General features: G+C 44.9%; 2 protein-coding genes and 1 long non-coding RNA gene across 6 annotated transcripts in view; 2 read left to right on the plus strand and 1 right to left on the minus strand.

Moving 5' to 3' along the window:
- Positions 1-426: 426 nt before the first annotated feature.
- Positions 427-7540, plus strand: trmu (tRNA 5-methylaminomethyl-2-thiouridylate methyltransferase). Its single transcript, XM_083757634.1, has 11 exons — positions 427-615; positions 1057-1222; positions 1628-1734; positions 2037-2159; positions 2582-2754; positions 3180-3233; positions 3341-3407; positions 4536-4636; positions 4737-4881; positions 5078-5160; positions 7401-7540. Exons 1-11 carry the CDS (start codon positions 534-536, stop codon positions 7536-7538), a joined length of 1239 nt encoding a protein of 412 aa, XP_083613760.1. The 5' UTR covers positions 427-533; the 3' UTR covers positions 7539-7540.
- An 818-nt stretch (positions 7541-8358) lies between these two features.
- On the minus strand, positions 8359-9203 carry LOC310853329. The gene is made up of 3 exons (XR_014568773.1): positions 9082-9203; positions 8634-9047; positions 8359-8495 (listed from the first exon to the last, which is right to left on the minus strand). It is a non-coding gene; the product is annotated as an uncharacterized lncRNA (long non-coding RNA).
- A 1610-nt stretch (positions 9204-10813) lies between these two features.
- celsr1a (cadherin EGF LAG seven-pass G-type receptor 1a) overlaps positions 10814-21362 on the plus strand; it is a 128056-nt gene continuing 117507 nt past the window's right edge. For all 4 annotated transcript variants that reach the window (XM_083757698.1, XM_083757697.1, XM_083757699.1 and 1 more), the window contains exon 1: positions 10814-14499. In XM_083757698.1, the coding sequence (XP_083613824.1) occupies positions 10971-14499 (3529 nt within the window). In that variant the 5' untranslated portion in view covers positions 10814-10970. The remainder of the gene's footprint in view (positions 14500-21362) is intronic.

The raw sequence follows: 21362 nt of genomic DNA on the forward strand, positions 1-21362 counted from the left end.
ATGAATCGTTCGTAGGCCTCGGGGTAGGCCTCAATCTCCATATTTGGACCAGGCTGATCCATCCTGATCAATATCAATTATATGGAGATCTGATGGAGATGACAGATAGTGATGACTGAGAAAATATCAACAGACAACTGGCATCATCATCGTGAGTTGACAAGCATCCAGCCAAGCCCTATATAATGAGTGGTAACTTTATTATATTACCCGATAGTTGAATATGTCAGATGCGCAGCACAAGCATTTACTAGTATATGCTCCTCGCGAGACCTGACCTGCTGGCTCCATAGAGCTGGCTCTGAACATCTGACAGCGCAGGGATACATCATACATTTCACCGCAACATCCGGAACGTTTTATTGTAACCATCGTAACTTAATTGTTTCCAGCCGGACTTAATTCTGAAACGCACTACACAAACATGGCAGCCTACATGGGAGCCTCCACAATCATAACCCAATGTTTTATTAGTTTTAGTGTTTGTTGCTAGTTCAAATATAGATATTTGTACGACATTCATTTGTGAAAACATGGGTTTTATTAGACACGTGGTGTGTGCGATGTCTGGAGGTGTTGACAGCTCTGTGGCCGCTCTGTTATTAAAACGAAGGGGTAAGAAACTGCAAGAACAGTCTGTACCAATGAAATTAAGGACTTAACTAATGACTCAATCTCTCTGTTTTATGGTCAGTCAGTCTGTTAATATATCTGACTCCATGACTGTCTAACTGTCTGGCAAATACAATAAAAAACACAGAATAATTTAAAACAAATTTGCACATGCATAATAATTCATACAGGACTGGTTTAGACGACAGGGATTTATAAATGGTAGCCTATACAATATGTCTAGTCTTCATTATTTAAATACCGGTAAATAAATTGCTAAATCAATGTAACAGAATATTAGAATAATTATAATTTGTATTTTATTAGAGAAACTGGCACCATATTGAGTCTGTTTTGTACAGACACACATATTGCTGCTCTATCTATCCAATGTAGTAACTTAAGAAGTAAAACATATTTCTGTGTCTTTTCTTCCACATGAAGGTTATAATGTAACTGGTGTTTTTATGAAGAATTGGGACTCCCTGGATGAGAAAGGAGTTTGTACTTCAGATAAGGACTGTGAAGATGCCTACAGAGTGTGTCAATCCCTGGACATCGCCTTCCACCAAGTGTCTTACATCAAAGAATACTGGCATGAAGTGTTCAGGTATAGACATATTTCTGTTAAACATGCCTTTATAATAATAATATAATGATTCAGCCTTTAACCCATTCTGACCTGAGATCAGATTCATACGAGGTTTCCACTGGACACACACTGGTCTGATTGACCCCATTCTGACCTGAGATCAGATTCTAAAAATGTCAGTCGTTCTTCGATTTTTCAATAGCTAAAGCATAACATGATGCCAACACCAAAATGGGTGCCCGGTCAGAATGGGTTAAAACATTTTTTTTTTTAAACACAGCCGAGCTACAATGCAATGTATGGTGAGAATGTAGATCGGCACATATGTTTGTACATCTTTCCGTTCAACGCGCTGATGTCTTTTTAATGTCTGAAGTGAATTATCTCACATATAACAGTTTTCTCCTCATTCTCTTTCGCCAGTAAACTGTTAAAGGAGTATGAAATGGGAAGAACCCCTAACCCAGACATATTATGCAACAAGCACATCAAATTCAAACATTTCCACCAGTATGCTGTCAACACATTGGGTATGTACTAAGTAATGCAGAATGCACTGATTTATTATGATGTTTGTGCTCAAGAACATGAATTAATTCTTTTATTTTAAAATCCCTAATATTTTATATTTCATATTTTTTTAATATGTGACAACTTTTAAGTCTCTCCCCCCGATGGAGAAAGGTAATTGCAATGATGTCCGAACTACAATCAAGATGTCTCGTGTTCATTCTGGTGTTCTGTCTGCTTCAAATAACTTTATTGACCTTGTCAACTTTATGTCATACTGGAGAATTGACATTCATTGCTCAGCTCTGCGTGGTTTGTTTAGATGCGGACGCCATGGCAACGGGCCACTATGCCAGGACGTCGCAGGAAGACGAGGACATCTTCCAACAGAAACACGTGGCTCCTCGCACCACGCTGTTCAGGGATCGCTTTGAAATCACAAACCGTACGTGTTGTACAACTTTGCTATGCTTCTCGCACAGTGCTCTTTGTTTTCTTTTAACCTGTACAGCACTTTGGTTGACTCGGTCATGATAAATGTGCTATATAAATAGAGTTGAGTTTAGTTTAGTGCTGTTGTACACTGTAAGTGACAGAAAATGAGAAAAGGATTGAATTGTATGTCTGTTAATAAAATACAGCCTGTAATTTCATGGTTAAAAAATGGCTAAAAGGTTTTATCAGAATTTCTCAGTTCAAGTCAAAGTGTGTTTGGAAGTAAATTTTGTTTATTTATACAAGCGTTTTGTATAAAAGTCACCTGCAATCAATAGCAATTGGATAGTAATTTTAGGAAGGAGGAAGTACAATGTGTGGATTCCTGAAGGGTCAAACGTTGTTTTTCTTCTGAATATTTCTCCCTGCCAGCTGTGAGGTTATACAAGGGGGCAGACCTGATGAAGGACCAGACCTTTTTTCTCAGCCAGATCTCCCAGGATGCACTGCGACGGACCATGTTCCCTCTGGCTGGGCTCACAAAGGACTTTGTAAAGAAGATGGCTGCAGAAGCAGGCTTCCATCACGTCCTCAAAAAGAAAGAGGTTGGCCAAAGCGGGGAAACTGTCCAAATGGACCCGGAACCTTCTGGGTCCATTTGATTTCATTTTAGGCTCTCAAGAGTGAAATTATTGTTACTTAAGTCTACACAATTAGAGAATGTAAAATAATTATTATCTTGATCAACATTTGCCTGTTATCTCTCCTATGGTGCCAACATCAATATGGAATTGTGGACAAATCTTATCCAATGACAACAAAATATTCCTTCATTTTGGGTCTGAGAGGCTAAATCTCATTACATCTCATCGGCCCACCATTTAATAGTGGTCCGTGGCTCAAATGCTGAATACATAAAGGGCTTTGATATGAAAAAAAAAAAGGTTGAAAACCACTGCTGTAAACGACTGTTAAACAATGTATTGATATTAAAACGTTACATATTTCAATCATGTGAATGTGTTTCCAGAGCATGGGTATCTGTTTCATTGGAGAGAGGAAGTTTGAAGAGTTCATTTTGGAGGTGAGAAATAATGTCATATTTAAACAATTACAATTGTTTTAAAAACAATGCACTGAATCGCCTCTGTCTTTATTGAGCTGTTTTTCTTTTCTTTTACTTGGTACCAGTACCTAGAACCAAAGCCAGGGAACTTTGTCTCCATTGAAGATGGAGAGATAATGGGACAACATAAAGGTACATATATGTTCTTCTTGATGTGTTGGGGTTAGAAACTTTTCAGGAGAAGGGCAAATTGTATCCAATGTAGTTATTATTTAGTCACAAACTATTGTTAATACTTTCCATTGGTTCAATACTCACAGAGAGACCTAACCACATTCCTATTTTGGGTGTGTTATATAAATTGTGGCCTATTACTATTATAGGCCACAATTTAGTAGCAGTCACAACACATTGCATCACGATGCAGTCACAACGCGTCTCACCGCGAAGTGTTGTTAGCTATGTTTGCGTGACACTGTGACTGTCCTATAAGTTTAAAGTATAAAATAGGGCATTCCTTTCTGGAAGGAAAAGAAAAACACATGAAAAGATTAAATCGATCACAGTATTTCTACCTGACCGTAGCTTATTCACGATTCATGATAACTACTTTTTATATATGTGATGTATGACATGCTTTGTTTTTGCTTAAATGTAAGTCGCTCTGGATCAAGAGCGTCTGCTAAATGCCTAAATTGTAAATTGTAATCAACGACTTGTTTCCTAGTTGTTGTTGCTTAATATTCCATAGAAATTATCACTGAGAACATTCATGAAAGTATTATTTATCACCACTCTCACTTCATACCTGTAATTAGTTGAGCCACCATGAAGTAAAGTATAAAAACATTGTAATTGTAATGGTGATGTCTGTTTGTTTATATCTATCCTTGGAAACTCAGACGTTTTTTATTTCAAGGAATATGTGTATATTTGTCCACCAGAGGGTGCTGCAGCTCTTTCAGTTCTGTATTAAATCATTGGTCCATTTTAATGTAATAACTTCAACCTTGTATCTCCATGGTTCATCTTTTTTATGTTTTTAGAACTTTGATTTATGACAGTGCCACGCAAAATGTAAGATAGCAGACATACAACCAGTCAGGCCACGGGGGGGGGGGGGGGGGGGGGTTGCAGAGTTTTTATTTATATTTTTAATTAAAAATATTAATAATTGAACCAATGAAAAGTGTCAACAAGAGCTTTCGACTAAATAACAATGTAGTTATTCATTTGTACAAATGGTTTCCAAATCGGGTCTACTTGAAAATAAAAGTTTGAGAACCACTGCTATAATTGATCTTTGTCGAATGCATCCAGGCTGGTTCACTATGACTCTGGGACAGAGGGCCAGGATAGGAGGCAGGAGAGAAGCCTGGTTCGTAGTGGACAAAGACATCACTACTGGAGACGTGTTTGTGGTGAGACGTTTGTATGGATAAATGAACACTGAGGATTTGGATCATAATCGGTATGATCGTGTTGACGTCATCTTGTTTATTCTGTCCTCCGCCCGCTCAGGGTCCTACCACCAATCACTCGGCTCTGTTACGCGACACGGTGCGGACGGACCGTTTCCATTGGCTCGCGGTGGACCCGCCCCCTGAACTGATCAGAACCAAGATGATGGAGTGTCACTTTAGATTCATTCACCAGATGCCTCTCGGTGAGTCCCTAGATAGAGAAATATTAAAAAACTATTCATGGTAGGATATGACTAAGTGATATTTTTTGGCTCTTCGATGTTAATAGCTGATCTACAATTTCACAACTTGTTTGAACCAGTTGAACCACTGGTTGAACCACTGGTTCAAACAAAAGATGTGTTGTCATAGTAACAGAGTTAATACTTTGCTCTCCAGTTCCCTGCACTGTGACCCTCAACATGGATGGCACCGTGTGGATCATGCTCTCCCAGCCAATCAGAGCTCTCACACCTGGACAGGTAACCACTCCTCTGCCTGGCTGAGATTACAGAACAATATTATTGTACTGTGGTGATGATATTTTTTGTTACACTAACCCTCTGCTTATTAGATGATTAAATATCTTGTGAAAAGTTGATATTCTGGCCTGAAGGTATTGGAATTTCCATAGGCAAATCTCAGATCGCATCATATAAGTGTGCCAGAAATAAACGAATTACCCAAGCGATTTTACTCGTATGGATATGAAGCATCGACTGACAGTGAAAAAGTACTAATTTATCCGTAGAGTAAGACAATTACAAACAAGTGTTATCAATATAAACGACACCGAGTCACATACCTGGTCGTTTGTTTATTTTTGGGACACAGTTAGATTTGCCTACGACAAGCGAACTAGCTTCCCCCCCCCCCCCCCCCCCCCTGAGCTGGACTTTCGCCCTATCGTTTTAGACCACGATGGAGGCGCACCGTCTCAAGCGAATTTGAGTCACGAGAGACACCACAGAGCAAGCTAATGCGAGCGAGATGCAGTGTCGAGTGTTGCAAAGTTCCTGGGTGGTCCCCAGCTAAATGATGGAGCAGGAAGGTGCACAGCAAATTCCATGAGAAGCCATCTAGTATTATCCAGCAGTAGACTGTTAGTGCTGAAATGTTTTGTGGTCAGTGCGTCTCAATAAAATATAATCTTAACAGTACAGGGGATAATTTGATTCACTGTTATCAAAATGATAACATGTTATCTCACAGCTCAACTGTATTTCAGAATCAGGCCTGCATGATTGACTGACTAGTTACACATTACACGGTGCTACCTGTAATATAATGGCCTGTGGTTTGAAGCCATAATCTTTTGTATTTATTCGGCAGCACAATAAATTGGTTTGACATACGGCAGAATAGTTACGACTGACACTAAGAGACTAAGGTCACATTCTCACCTAATACATCGGTAGACTCATGCGTATGGGCGGAGATTTTGGGATTCTTGCCTATTTAATTTGCTGCGGTTTGCCTTCATCCGTAGCAATTGGAAACGCAGCAGGGGGGACCTTTATCAATGTGTTCCATTCATAAACCTAGCCTACAACACAGCCTACAACACAGTGAAATCTATTGTGATAAAATTATACTCATAACGTGTATGTGTCGTGCGGTCTAGGACTGGACCCCCCCCCCCCCTCTCTCTCTCTCACAGTACTATACGCACGCAGCCACGCACTGTTCTATTGGGCATGCAGGCACAGCGCTGAGCGCACTGATATAACAGACAGCAGCGCAAAATGTTTACACGTTTATTGAGATGAAAGTTCCAGTCCCCACTAGTCCCCACACAGTGACAGCACTCCATGTTTACGGCACGCACAGACAGACAGAATATTCTGTAGGCTATAATACTATTACACTGCACTGCAGTGTTCTTCTTTCTTAAGCAATTGATTAATGTACTCGTCCTCATTTCGATCAGGGCTTCAGTCTCCTCATTCGACCACGTCTATCCACGGTAACGGGACATCTTTGCGCTGCGTAAAATATGCTTTCTCCGTCTCCAACTGTGTTCAGCTCCTCACCCGCCACATTGTTTGCTTCATTTCCTTTATTTACTGCGGATTGCATTCACACCTGCACCGACTCGTAATCAAGTGCGATTGGAAGCGAAGCGAAACCCCCGTTTTTGCTCGGTGTATAATGCGCTTCTTTGATACGCATTACGATTCGAATGAGCCTTCACACCTGCCAAACGAAGTGCACTTTCTGAAAATGCGCAGCAGAATTCGTTTTAATCGCAGCAAAGCTCTCTGGTATGAATGTGACCTAACATGTTGGTCCTAATTAAACGCCACACCACAAGAACAGCAGTGCATTTTATTTCACCACCTCCTCTTCATTGTAGGAGGTTGTCTTTGTTGTTAGATATGGATATCACAGGCATTGAAACTTGCACATCGTCAGAGGGATGTTGTGGACACGCGGACGCCAACACTATTGTGAATCAGCGCTGATTGGAGATTCTGTTCTGCTCTGATCACAAACTAATTAAGAAACACTGCACTGAGTACTGTTATTTATATGCCTCAATGTTTTGCAATGTATTTGTATCCCATAAGGCGCCACTGCTCATTGAAAACAATATTAGTTCTCAGTCTTTCTAGGCTCCTGTCCACAAGGATGAGAGTGGTTGTGCGTGCATGCATGTGTGCGTGTGTTTACCCTAACTATCCAGTTTACCTATCTCTGTCTCTCTCTCTCTATCTCACAGTTTGCTGTGCTCTACAAAGGAGACGAGTGCCTCGGCAGTGGGAAGATCATGCGTTTGGGCCCCAGCGAGCACACACTCCAGCGGGGCCGAGAGCGTATGATGGAAGCCACACAGAAAACTCCTGAACCAGCCAGTTGAGAAACAGACATGCAGTGGACATGCAGTACGCCCTGTTCATTAAGGAACAACTCACTGTTCACTAACGCATCATCACCATGCTGGCTTGTGGTGGACATTTTGGTAAAAAAATAATGTTTTGCCATGGACATATGAAATGAGTGGACAACACTGGACAATAATATTACCAGAAACACATAAAAATCTATCCCTGAGTGACCACAAAATGGTTTACACATTTATACACTCTCAGAATTAAGGGGATCTTTGCAAATAAAACATTTGAGAACCACGAGTACTAGAACCACTAGTACTAGTTGGACTCATAATGTGCCATTGTGTCGTAGTAAATAAGTGTCAGCCCAAGACAAATTTCCCATTGTGGACAATAAGGTTTACCTTCGCCCTGATACAGTGATACATGTTCTGAAGAACATTCAGTAATTGGGTCTTATGATCAAAATAAGAACATTATAATGTTATAATGAGTCAGACTCAGACACCCTAACTTAACCCTAACCTCACAGGAAGCTACGGGGGATTTTTAACCCGCAGCACTGATTAGTTTTAACCTGCCACACATGTCGGGAGCCATGAGTGATTTTTAACCCGCAGCACGGGTGTTTCTTTTTTTTTAACCCACAGCACGTTTTAAGGACTGTAGGACTGTTGGTATGTCTAACCAAGGTATACATCACGTGTTAAACAGAATCTAACATTTTCCAAGTCTTTGCCACGGACATATTGATGACCCGACCCCTGGCTGTGGTTTATCATACAAAGTATGGCATTGAGTCACTGTGTGACAGAATGTTAGAATGGACAGCAGACCCTCACTGTAACGAGATGGCCTTAGTTTGGTAGCACTTACTGGTAGAGCCAAGACATTATGGTTGTGCACTTAACCCGTTTGAGCAGCATCCCTATTTTGGCCACACTATTATAGAAAATAGTCGATGTACACTCTCAATGTACACTCTTCTTCATTCCTGAAGAAGATCCTAAGGGATCGAAACGTTGAATCAAATAAACCAGTGGAGCTGAGTTTTTGAGTTTTTCTGAGTGTTGCAGACTATTTTTTTTTCTTTTTTTTCTCTCACACTCTCAATGTGTGACATGAACCAGCATTGTGAGCTCGTACATAACTCGTATTTTCTTTCTTTTTTTTGTTATTATTTTTATTTATTTGTTTAACAATGTAGGCTATTTCCCATGTAGCAGCACCATCATATGGTGAAGCAGTTCTAGGGCTTAAGTGGTTAATAAGTGCCCCAATTTACTGTTTGTGTAAAGTGTTGGATGGATGGCTGGATGGATCATCGAGTAAAGTGCCTACAAACTACGTACAGTACAACATGATACATGAATAAAGTGGACATGTGTTTAGATAGTTACCTTTTTGTCACCTTTCTTTGGTGATAAACACCTTGCAATGTGTCCTGAACCACATGTTGGACCTATTCTAGGCATGTCATCATAATCGACGAACATTCAGCGTAAATAACAGTTGCATGTTGTGAACTTGTAGATCTGTTATTTTTGGTTTCATGCTAAACCAGAAAACTAGACTATACTGTTGCAAGGTTCCAGTCTTCTTTGCAGGTGTCTCATGGAATTCATGGCTGTCTCACACTCTGTTCAGCCTTTGGGGAATGTCCTACCTTGTTACACTGAGATCAGGCTTTGAAATCAATCGTTTTCAGTACAGCGCTTCCCATTAAAACTGGTATTTGAAACGCCCCAGCACAAATGTACAATTCCCTTATGAATTTCCCTTATGAATTTCCAGAATTCATACTACTTTGAAAATCTGTATTGATTCTCTGTGATCACACAATGCTACTGTTGATTCTTTGAAATGTTACTAGAATGTGACACTACTTTTAGTCATTTTAGAAAGAAATTACTTTTTTCATGCAGTTGTAATTTTGGAACTGACTTCTTTCCTGTATATAAACGTAAAGTGTCAATAATTGATCGTGTAAATTAAACTCAAGGGAATAAACTTACTATGGAGACATGTTTTAATTTATTTGTTCATAAATGACATTCAGCATTCTGTTCTGAACCACATAGCTGAAATGAATAGGCACGTTATTGTAGCCTACACTCAATTGACCACAAGAGAGCGCTATTACATAAATTAGCCTACATCATGACATTTAGTGATTAGCAATGTCACACATGGTGTGATAACAACACATATTTTATAGGCTAGTCTAACAAATGAACTGATATTAGATTAGGCTATACACTACTTTTTGCTGTACTAAAATCAGGCCGATTTTAATTAATATTAGCCTAAGCTAAAACATAAATTAACGGATAAATGATTGTTATTATCTACCCAGCAGCAAGTCAATTGGGCTATAAATCAGCCCACCTTTACCAGCTGAATTAAAGTGATGAATTGAACAAGGTGGACCCTAGATCTTGTAAACAATTATATGCTTTTATTGGGTCGTCCACTCACAGTTAACATCAGAGCTCTGGTTTAGAGAGAGAGAGCGCGCGCGCGTGTGTTCTGTGTGTGCGTATCTGTTTGTGTGCGCGCGCGCGTGAGTAAGTGAGCGAGTGAGGGGGGACTCCTACCTACCCTACCACCTGGTAACCCAGACTAGCAGGGGGTGCATACTTAGTTTAGACTATTGGTTAAGGTTAGGTTTAGGTGTGCTCAGCTGCCCCGTGGGAGGTTAGGGTTAGGGTGAGGGTGCTATAGCCCAAACTAAATGATATCATGATAAACTGAAATAGACATTGAGCATAAATGACTAGTTTAGTTGAGGCTATACCTTTTGCTACCACTTCAACTTCAACCCACTGTAGTTTCCTCAGGGCCATAATTGTACTGACTTGGTGTGCGCCTCCCCCCGGCCCCCCCATCTAAACCAAATCCCTTTGCCAAAAATAGCTTCAAGCTACAAGCTTTGTGAGCTTGTATATCTGCTATTTTGGACTAATCCCCTGTTCCCCCCACACACACCCCTCCAGAATATGGATGCTGGTGTTCAAAGCTTTAACACCCTCATTTGTTCTTTGACATATTTGACTCCTGCGTTCTATTTTATGTGCAGGACTTTTTACCTGTAATTTCTAAATGGTTGTAACTTTTACTTTGCAGATCAGAGTAGCCTGCCTACTTCTTCCCCCACCACCACAACCACCACTGGATTTGACTGTGAGCAGCAGGTTATGTTAATCAGCCCCCGAGGAGGAGGAGGAGGGGGAGGAGAGGAGGTTAGAGAACTGCGGAGCCATTTTGTAGTACTCATTTGAAACTTGCCGTGGGATAACCACCACAGCACGGCTGTTGCGCTCCCCGGGATCTCTATGGATACACTTGTAACACCATGAGGAATAAAAAGAGGAAGACTTGATGTTGGTTTTTTTGCGTGTTTCCACGTGGAGGTGCTTCGATGAAGTTGAACGGGATTTGTTCATTCTTTTCAAACCATGGATTTATTATTATTCTCACACATGTATTGGCTGTGGTGGGTCTGTGCTCCGCTGCTCTGTCGCTCGGTGGGAGGCTTGGATCTGCACCTCTCGGAGACGCTGCGTCCCGGTGCGCTCGTGGCCAACCTGTCACTTAACGCGCCCGGCTGGACCTACACACTCGACAGGACGTTGACCCCCGAGTCCGTCCGGGACCTGTTCCTTGTGGGGCGACGGGACGGACTGGTCCGCCTGTCGCAGAAGAGGGTGGACTGTGCGCGCACGCTACGGAACCCGGCGCCCGCGTATCTCAGGACGGGCTCCGCGACGTCCGGAGACGCGGTCGTGACGCGCTTCAACGTGTTCGTCCATGGCCAGGACTGTTTTATTAAATACAGGCGAAAGGACGCGTCGGGCGAGGCCGACATTCACATAGACCTGGACGGGACGCACGGCCGCTTCGCCGCAGGTAAGGTGCCGGTGAACGTGACAGAACTTTTGCCCGCGTTTATGCGCGACGCGACGCTTTCAGACTCCGTGTGCGTGGGCAAAGGCTCCAGCGCGGTCGTCAGGCATGGAAGCGTGTTGTTGGTGAATGACTTGTGTCGCAATGAGAGCAGCGGACAGCCCCAGCAGCTGGAGCTGGATGTGCACTGCGCGCTGCGCCTCGCAGCGCCAAGGAGCGAGCTCATCCCCGCCTCGGTGCGTCTCGGTGTGCGTCTTATGACGCAAGTTACGCAGCTCGAATGGAGCCGCCGACGGAAGAGGAACGTTAACATGCCTCCGCAGTTCCAGCTGCCCAACTATCAGGTGTCCGTGCCCGAGAACGAACCGGCAGGCACTCGCGTCATCAACCTCAAAGCCACAGACCCGGACGATGGTGAGGCGGGGAGGCTGGAGTACGGCATGGAGGCCCTGTTTGACAGCAGGTCCAATGACTTTTTCGTCATCAACCCCCAGACGGGCAGCATAACAACGATCCAGCCTCTAGACAGAGAGGTCAAAGACACTCATGTCTTTAAAGTGATGGTGACGGACAACGGTGTCCCCAAGCGCTCAGCCACATCTTACCTCACTGTCACAGTGAGTGACACCAATGACCACGGGCCGGTGTTTGAGCAAAACCAGTACCGGGTCAGCATCCGTGAGAACGTGGAGGTGGGCTTTGAGGTCATGACCATCCGGGCCACAGACGGAGACGCGCCATCCAACGCCAACATGATTTATAAGATTGTGAGCGGGGACAACTCCGTGTTTGAAATCGACCCCCGCAACGGGCTCGTTCGCATCAGAGAGCGGCCCGACAGAGAGACCAAGTCGCAGTACCAGCTCATCGTTGAGGCTAATGACCAGGGCAAAGACCCCGGGCCCCGGAGCGCCACTGCCACCGTCAACATCTCCGTGGAGGACGAGAACGACAACTACCCACAGTTCAGCGAGAAGAAGTACGTGATTCAGGTGCCCGAAAACGTGGCCGTCAACACCAAGGTCATACAGGTCGAGGCCACGGACAAAGACGAGGGCATGAACGCCAAAGTCCACTACAGCATCATCAGTGGCAACGTCAAGGGTCAGTTCTACATTTACTCGGACAGTGGGGTGATCGACGTCATCAATCCGCTGGACTATGAGATTCTACGGGAGTATAACTTGAGGATAAAGGCCCACGACGGCGGCAGGCCTCCGCTGATCAACGGCACGGGGATGGTGGTGGTCCAAGTCGTGGACGTGAACGACAACGCCCCCATGTTCGTCAGCACCCCGTTCCAGGCCTCCGTGCTGGAGAACGTGGCCATCGGCTACTCCGTCATCCACATCCAGGCCATCGACGCCGACTCGGCGGAGAACGCCCGCCTGGAGTACCGCCTCACCGACACCGCGCCCGGCTTCCCGTTCACCATCAACAACAGCACCGGCTGGATCATGGTCGGCGTGGAGCTGGACCGCGAGGCCACGGAGTTCTACACCTTCGGCGTGGAGGCCCGCGACCACGGCGCGCCCGCCATGTCCTCGTCGGCGAGCGTGAGCATCACGGTGCTGGACGTGAACGACAACGTGCCCGCGTTCACCGAGAAGCTCTACGCGCTCAAGATCAACGAGGACGCAGTGGTGGGCACCAGCGTGCTGACGGTGACGGCGGTGGACCGCGACGTCAACAGCGTCGTGACGTACCAGATCTCCAGCGGCAACACCCGCAACCGCTTCGCCATCACCAGCCAGAGCGGCGGCGGCCTCGTCACGCTGGCGCTGCCGCTGGACTACAAGCAGGAGCGCCAGTACGTGCTGACGGTGATGGCGTCGGACGGCACGCGCTACGACACGACGCAGGTCTTCATCAACGTGACGGACGCCAACACGCACCGGCCCGTCTTCCAGAGCCCCAGCCACCAGGTGATGCTGAGCGAGGACCGGCCCATAGGCTCCACCGTGGTGGTGATCAGCGCCACCGACGAGGACACGGGGGAGAACGCCCGCATCACCTACGTCATGGAGGACAGCGTGCCCCAGTTCAGGATCGACGCGGACACGGGCGCCATCACCACGCAGATGGACATCGACTACGAGGACCAGGCCTCGTACACGCTGGCCATCGTCGCCCGGGACAACGGCATCCCCCAGAAGTCCGACACCACCTACGTGGAGATCATCATCCTCGACGCCAACGACAACGCCCCTCAGTTCCTCAGGGACTTGTACCAAGGGACCGTACTGGAGGACGTGCCGGTCTACACCAGCGTCCTCCAGATCTCCGCGTCGGACAGGGACTCGGGCTCCAACGGCAGGCTGAGCTATACCTTTCAGGGCGGCGATGACGGCGAAGGGGATTTCTTCATAGAGCCTTACTCTGGCATCATCAGGACGGCCCGCAAACTGGACAGGGAGAACGTGCCCGTGTACAACCTGAAGGCCTTCGCCGTGGATAAGGGCATCCCCCCTCTAAAAGTGGCGGTCAACATTCACGTGTCGGTGCAGGACATAAATGACAACGCGCCCGTGTTCGAACGGGACGAGCTCTTCATCGACGTGGAGGAGAACAGCCCCGTGGGGTCCATAGTGGCACGGATCAGCGCCACGGACCCGGACGAGGGCACCAATGCCCAGATCATGTACCAGATCGTGGAGGGCAACATCCCGGAGGTCTTCCAGCTGGACATCTTCAACGGCGACCTGACGGCCCTCGCGGACCTGGACTACGAGACCCGGACGGAGTACGTGATCGTGGTCCAGGCCACGTCGGCGCCGCTGGTGAGCCGCGCCACCGTGCACATCCGCCTGGTGGACGTCAACGACAACGTGCCGATACTGCAGGACTTCGAGATCATCTTCAACAACTACATCACCAACAAGTCCAACAGCTTCCCGGCCGGGGTGATCGGCAGGGTGCCGGCGCGGGACCCCGACGTCTCGGATAAGCTGCACTACACGTTTGAGACGGGGAACGAGCTCAAGCTGCTGCTGCTGAACGAGGAAACGGGCGAGCTGAGGCTCAGCAGGGACCTGGACAACGACAGGGCCCTGGAAGCGCCCATGAGAGTATCCGTCTCAGGTAAGATCAACAACATCAATGTCTCCATTTGTAACCACTCCTTGCATATAGAGCCAGACCGATACATGGGTTTGGCTGATATATCGGCCATTTTTCGTCTTTCGTCTTTTATTGCAGCCAATGTGTACAGATTTAAACAACTTAAAAGTTGACCTCCCTATTTTACAGGTAACATGCTTTCATTCAAAAGTACAAAATAATAAGTTGTGCAAAAATAGCAGATCTACAAGCTCACAATGTATGGCACTTCAATGGGTGCTTAGCTTGTATTGTAGATCTTCTATTTTTTCTATTTAAAAGTCAAAATTGTATTACATTTAGTAGAACCTTTAGCAATTGCATTAAACATAAACAAAATAACAGTCAGAACATTGGTAATTAGTGAGTTAGTACTCTCCAAATTCGGGATCATCAATCCGCCATCGATCAGGCTCTACTGCTGTCCTCCCTTCATCCTGTTCTCTTGAACCAAAGTCATGTCATGTTCTGAACTCCTGCAAGGATACGCCCTGTATGCAATTTCCTGCAAGAGTGTTCTGCGCTTGGTCGTCGGGCGCTCACCACCCCCTAAACATGAAATTTAACGACGGTTACATGCACATTATTTGATCCCAGCGCTGGGAAGTGTATCCAAGACTGATATCTGAGTCACAAGATGAGTATCTGAGTCACAATATCACATGTATCATCTCTTTTGCAGTAAAGATAGAATGCTCTGTTCCCTTTGAAAAGTGACTCAGGGAAGGCCCGGCCTGGTGTTGACTGTGCTCACTAAGTGTTTGCTGCGGGCTCTGAACAGGATCCGGTTGTGCAGCCTTTGTCGAGTCGGGGTGATACATGCATTGTCTGGAAGTTGGGATAATAAAATAAAAGGTGGCAAATTTAGCAGGGCACCCTCATAACTAGGCTTCTTTGTTGCAGCAGAAAATGTGGGTTCCACTTTATTACTAGCAAGTGCACACATACATACAGTATGCAGAAGTGTAACTGTAAGTGTAAGTGTCTGTACACACAGACAGACTCGAATGCATGCACAGTGCACACATCCTCACTTCACCTATGGGCCTGATCTCTTTGAAGCTCGGGCTAACTGTACAGTGTAAACATCGGGGAAGTTGTACTGTTGTATTTTCAAAAGCTGTTTCTTCTTGGCATTACACAAATGTCAGCATTTTGCGTGACAATATTTTCAAAAACCCAATCCATAATCACTTGGACTGTGTTTTCATCAGGATGGGGTACAATTAATTTTAGCTCTGTAAGTTAAATACCGGTATGTAAAACAAGTGTTGTTGTTTCAATTGTAGTGAAAACTGGGATAATCTGATAGTGAATGTTGAAAACTGGGCCATTTTTGTGTTTACGAGATATTTGTCAGGACTCGGGGAAACCCATCTTAGTTGAATCTTGGACAATCCCGGCCAAACCTGGACATCTAGTCAGCGCATATACTGTACTTCTACCACAATTTTGTGTGAGAGAGGAATATTGAATCTGATGATGGTTCTTTGTGTTTGAACCTAAACTGGGTTTTGTGTGATGGCCGGCTGATTCAGACAACCAAGAAGACGTAACACAGAAAGAATTTATACAGAAGATCTGCCTTTTCTAACACAGAAGCAGACTTTGTTCTTTTGAGTTAAAGATTAGACAAAAGCAAACACATTTAGCTCACACCCATACTGGCACGGTGACACTGAAAAGGTAGGCTAGCACCTATATGCGCGCGTACGCACACACACACACACACACACACACACACACACACACACACACACACACACACACACACACACACACACACACACACACACACACACACACACACACACACAGTTACACACACACAGTCACACACAACTGTGTACCGGTCCTTAACATGAATCACATGAGGCGACAGGCAGAATGAATTTAATACACTGTGACAGAATAACTATCTTGTCACATTTTGACAGCTGGTTGCTCTCTTTCTCTCCCTCCCTCCCTCTCTCTTCCTTCCTCTCCGTCTGAAGACGAATCTTTCGCAGAGCATTGAGTTCTCTAATGGGCAGTGTGCCCAGCCCTCCCTCTATAGTCTCACCCTGTGTTAATCTGGCGGCCAAGTTGCTCCACAAATGCCAGCATATCTCACACACACACACATGCACGCACATATGCACGCACAGTCGCACACACGCACGCACAGTCGCACGCACACACACACACACACACACACACACACACACACACACACACGCACATACACACACACACACACACACACACACACACACACACACACACACACACACACACACACACACACACACACACACACACACACACACACACACACACACACACACACACACACACACACACACCATGAGAAAACAAATGAAGTGCTCGACAAGGTAAAGCCTATAGGAATTGTCCATCTTTCTAATGCCTAGACTGTGGATCCGCACGGCGCCTTGCACCGATGGAAAACCCTGCAGATCAGATGGTCTTTTTTTTTCTTGTCTTTGTGAATCCGTGAAGTCATATTTCTTAGTCTTCTTATCTCTCGAGGGCTTTCTACCTTGGAACTGAACCTTTGACAGCCCAGAGGAATTCTCCGTCAGCCTTGGCTTGCCAGTTAGCATTTTGTTACCCTTCGATCAAAACACTTTTTTATAGTAGTTGAAAGGTCTGACAACGTGAACGTCAGTGCATAATTTATGACTGTGTTTTATGATGGTGTCGCTCACCGAAACTAGCAGCTTGTCTTGCTATTCTCGGCAAGTGACACCATCAGTGACATATATAGGAGGGCATTTGTCACCCTTGATTGGCCTGCCTACGGCTCTGATCTCAGCCCTTTGTTTTTTTGTTTTGTTAGTTAGTTTGTTTTGGTCTCTAAATTAGACAAATCAACAAAATGATTAAAAAATAAGTTAATTGAGTTGGTTTGCCAGTTTGTTTTCATCTCTCAATGGCAATGGAATCAATTTGCAGGCAATATTGACAATGTTTCAACTTTCCACTCACCGAGTCTGTTTACCTTTTAAACAAGCTACAGTACAAGTGCACACTGCACAGTACTGTAGACAAACAGTACAAAGACAAAAACAAAACAAAACGGACACTGATACACTATTGACTATACCATGTTAAATGTAACTGTAAAATAAGAAGACCATTGACAGAATTTATCATCTTAACATTATGCAATGGAGAGAAAAGTGTGTTCCCTAATAAGACAACATACAATACATCTCTGTCGGGTGGAAACTGTTACTTTCAGGATTCCAGGTATCAGATTGACACAGAAGCTGTGTGGATCTGCTACTTTTTGATGCTTCTGTGTGATGACTGTAGTGTGATGGGGTAGTAGGGCACTCATTTGCGGGAGAACAAAAACTGTCTGCCCAACAGTGTCATTATGTTGTCCATGTCTGTGAAAAAGTCTATGCATGTGTGCAATTTAAATGTCACTGTGCCATGAAGCACCTGAGATCTTTCAGCATCTGTCTCCCCTCCTGTCTTGTCATAATGAATGTAGTGAATGTGTGAAGTTGTGTCTGTCTTTGTCATGGTCAATAGACAGTCCAGACTTTTCTAAAGTGTCCACACTTGTGGTCAGTGAGGGTGCTATAGTGGATCTATAGAGGGGCTGTGTGCCGGGGGGTCTTATGGCCCTCATTTGCGACCCCTGCATTCAGTTTTGTCAGCTCTTACGGTGTCATTGACAGCCGTGACCCTGTGTGGCACTCCCAACGGGGGCTTCAGCTCTTGATTAGATGCAAGTGCACGCGCGCGCGCACGCACGCACGTGCACACACACACACACACACACACACACACACACACACACACACACACACACGTGTGCGCGCACACACATACAGTCACACACATACTATTGACTGCAATCAGTGTTAAATAAAGTGACTACAATGCCTCCTTCTAAGGTGCACGCTGATGTCAAATGTTAGGTAACTGTTCCACTGACTCTGTGACCTTTGAACCCTAGGCTATGGGGAGGGGGCGAACAGCAGATCTAAGAACAACCTCTGAAATGCTGTTTTGAAAGACACACTGACCCATTGTATTTCTCCGTTATTCAATACATTTCAAATACGTTTCTTTCCCCAATTTTCCAATCTAGCTTGTAGATAGGCTGTTTTTACCATTTTTAAATAGGGCATCATAATATATATACTATATATATATTTTTTTTTTAATTTTGGTCTCAAATTCATATTTTGGGTCTTTGATCAGCTAGCCCTTCATCTCTCTCTCTCTCTCTCTCTCTCTCTCTCTCTCTCTCTCTCTCTCATTCTCTTCCTCTCTCTCTCTCTCACACACACACACACACACACACACACACACACACACACACACACACACACACACACACACACACACACACACACACACACATTGCGAGCAGCAATCTGGTTACATCCATAATAATAATAACCTTTCTTCCCTACATTGACGACGGTAGTTACGACGGGTGTGTTTTAATGTGGCATTAAGTGCGTTTTGGCTGGAGAACCAGCGTTCACTCCTGCCGTCATCTTGCGCACACACACACACACACACACACACACACACACACACACACACACACACACACACACACACACTTGGTCGCTGTTTATTCTTTAAACTAGACCGTTATGCTACCCACCCAGATCTTTAATCTAGACAGTTATGCTACCCACCCAGGCAGGTCGCTTTGGTCGCTGTTTATGTGTGGAATCGAGCATTAATCTCTACAGGTGATGGGGACGGCCTGAAGACACAGAAAGGGTTAAGTAGTTTGTTTCTGCTCGTTAAAAAGGTCAGCTGTGCAACCACACAACAGCATGCTGAATTCCAACTTCAACTGTGAAAAAACAAACTAATTTTAAACCGCCCCCCCCAGCATATATTTTTTGACCACGTTGTGGCTCCTGATTTTCAAACTAATGTAAGAATTTGACAGTTTTATTTTCGATTTCCCTGCTGAAAATGCTTCATAAGTTTCTTTGTTTAACCCATTAAAATCCCTACTGGGAAAGCATTGGGTCGTTTTAGATTTTAGCTCTGGCAATTCAAAAATAGAAAATATACAAGCTCATCACTTTGCTGTTTTTGAACAGTTTCGAAAAAATCTTGAAAGAACTACATGTTTAGAATGCATTTATGTAGAATCAGCCTAAGGTCTTAACAGTTTAAAGCTTTGGTGGTGTGTACAAGCATTTATTTGGTAGATATTATTGTAACAACAGAAAACAGAGTGAGAGTATAAGAGATTGACATGCAGCAAATGGTCCAGGCAGCTCGCAATCGAACCGGGCACTCACTGTCATGGCATTTGAGCCCATGTGGGATACACCCTAGCAACCACTCGGCTATCGGTTCACCTCAGTATTAATTTATCCATTTGTAACTCGGAGAGAGAGAGAGAAGAGAGCAAATGTAACCAAATGGTCCCTGTCTGTCTGCTGCGACTTCTTTTCTCTTGCTCAGTTTATTATCTCGGTCAGGTCGTGGTGAACAGGTGTTTCTCCTCTGGTGAGCTGAGCAGAAAGCCTGAGAATGTTTTCATAGCCCTCTGCTGAAACACTAGAACACCCTGATACACTCCAAGATACAGCCGTTAACACACTCTGCTAGTCACAACACTGTGCTTCTGTCCTCCTCGCCGTGAGATTTGAGGTGTGTGTGTGTGTGTGACTGTGTGTGTGTGTGTGAGAGTTGAGGTGTGTGTGCATTTCTATGTGTGCGTGTATGAGTCGCTCCTTAGGTAGGGGTGATGTGTTCTCGACGTAACGCGATCCCCGTTATCTTCGCCAGCGAACTTTCAACAAGCTCCCTTCACTTAAATATATGGGTGTTCCCATCCTTATTCCCTTTCAGATGGGTAGAATTATTTTCCCATGCCACTTAATGTGTCGGACCTACAACGGAAGCGATGTTATTCACACAGCTGCTCAAAATGTAGCCTGTATATTGTCAAAGCTGACATACTTGGGCAGGTGTAGCTAGTGCTGCACAATGATTTGGCAAAGAGAGAAAAATACCAGCTACTTGAATTGTTTACTGGACAAAGTGTGTGATAGCATATGGTGATCTATAGGTTAAATGTAATGTTTTCTGTGTCCTAAAGGACTTTGTGTATCTGACCTATCCATCCATTGTCCAAGGCAACTCTTTGGTTAGACAGACAGACAGACAGACAGACAGGCAGGCAGGCAGACAGACAGACAGGCAGACAGACAGACAGACAGACAGACAGACAGACAGACAGACAGACAGACAGACAGACAGACAGGCAGGCAGGCAGACAGACAGGCAGGCAGGCAGGCAGGCAGGCAGGCAGAAAAGGAGTAAAGAGGTTGAAATACTATCGTATTAAAATGTTAAAGCAAAGAAGACGTTAAAGTCTTTGCATAGCGTATGAAACATTAGTATCTACGTAAAAGAGAATGTTCATTACATGAGCAATGTTACTTATGGTTAGCTTGAAGCTTCTACTTAATCATTATGTAAGTGTGTTAAATCATCAGCTTCTCCCCCCATGCAACGCTCTCTGTATAGGGAAGGAACAGGCTCCCAGCGTGTTGCTACATGCACTCTTTCCAGCCTCCTGCTCCCCCCCTATGGGGCGTTCTGGTGGGCTCCCAATGGAGACACACATAGCTCAGCTCCTTGACATTTCTCTTGTGGCCTGACCCCCCTTCCCCTCAACCCCACATACTCTTTAAACCTGACTTATACTTTGTTGCATGATGGTGTCGCTCACCTGAAGATGTTATTGGTTTCGCAGATCCACTCTACAACCTCACAACGTGTCATGACCCGCTGTGAGCTTGTAGATCAGCTGTTTTCTCATATTGCAATATTGGCCC

Source organism: Protomyctophum parallelum (assembly GCF_964188405.1).
Source record: "Protomyctophum parallelum genome assembly, chromosome: 22".
NCBI classification, from domain to species: domain Eukaryota; kingdom Metazoa; phylum Chordata; class Actinopteri; order Myctophiformes; family Myctophidae; genus Protomyctophum; species Protomyctophum parallelum.

What these genes read in the sequence shown, in the direction of transcription:
- trmu (XM_083757634.1), top strand. Translation starts at nt 534, where the DNA reads ATGGGTTTTATTAGACACGTGGTGTGTGCGATGTCTGGAGGTGTTGAC. An exon ending in TCGCTTTGAAATCACAAACC is followed by an intron (nt 2,160 to 2,581) that starts GTACGTGTTGTA and finishes TCTCCCTGCCAG; the next exon opens with CTGTGAGGTTATACAAGGGG. An exon ending in CTACTGGAGACGTGTTTGTG is followed by an intron (nt 4,637 to 4,736) that starts GTGAGACGTTTG and finishes CCGCCCGCTCAG; the next exon opens with GGTCCTACCACCAATCACTC.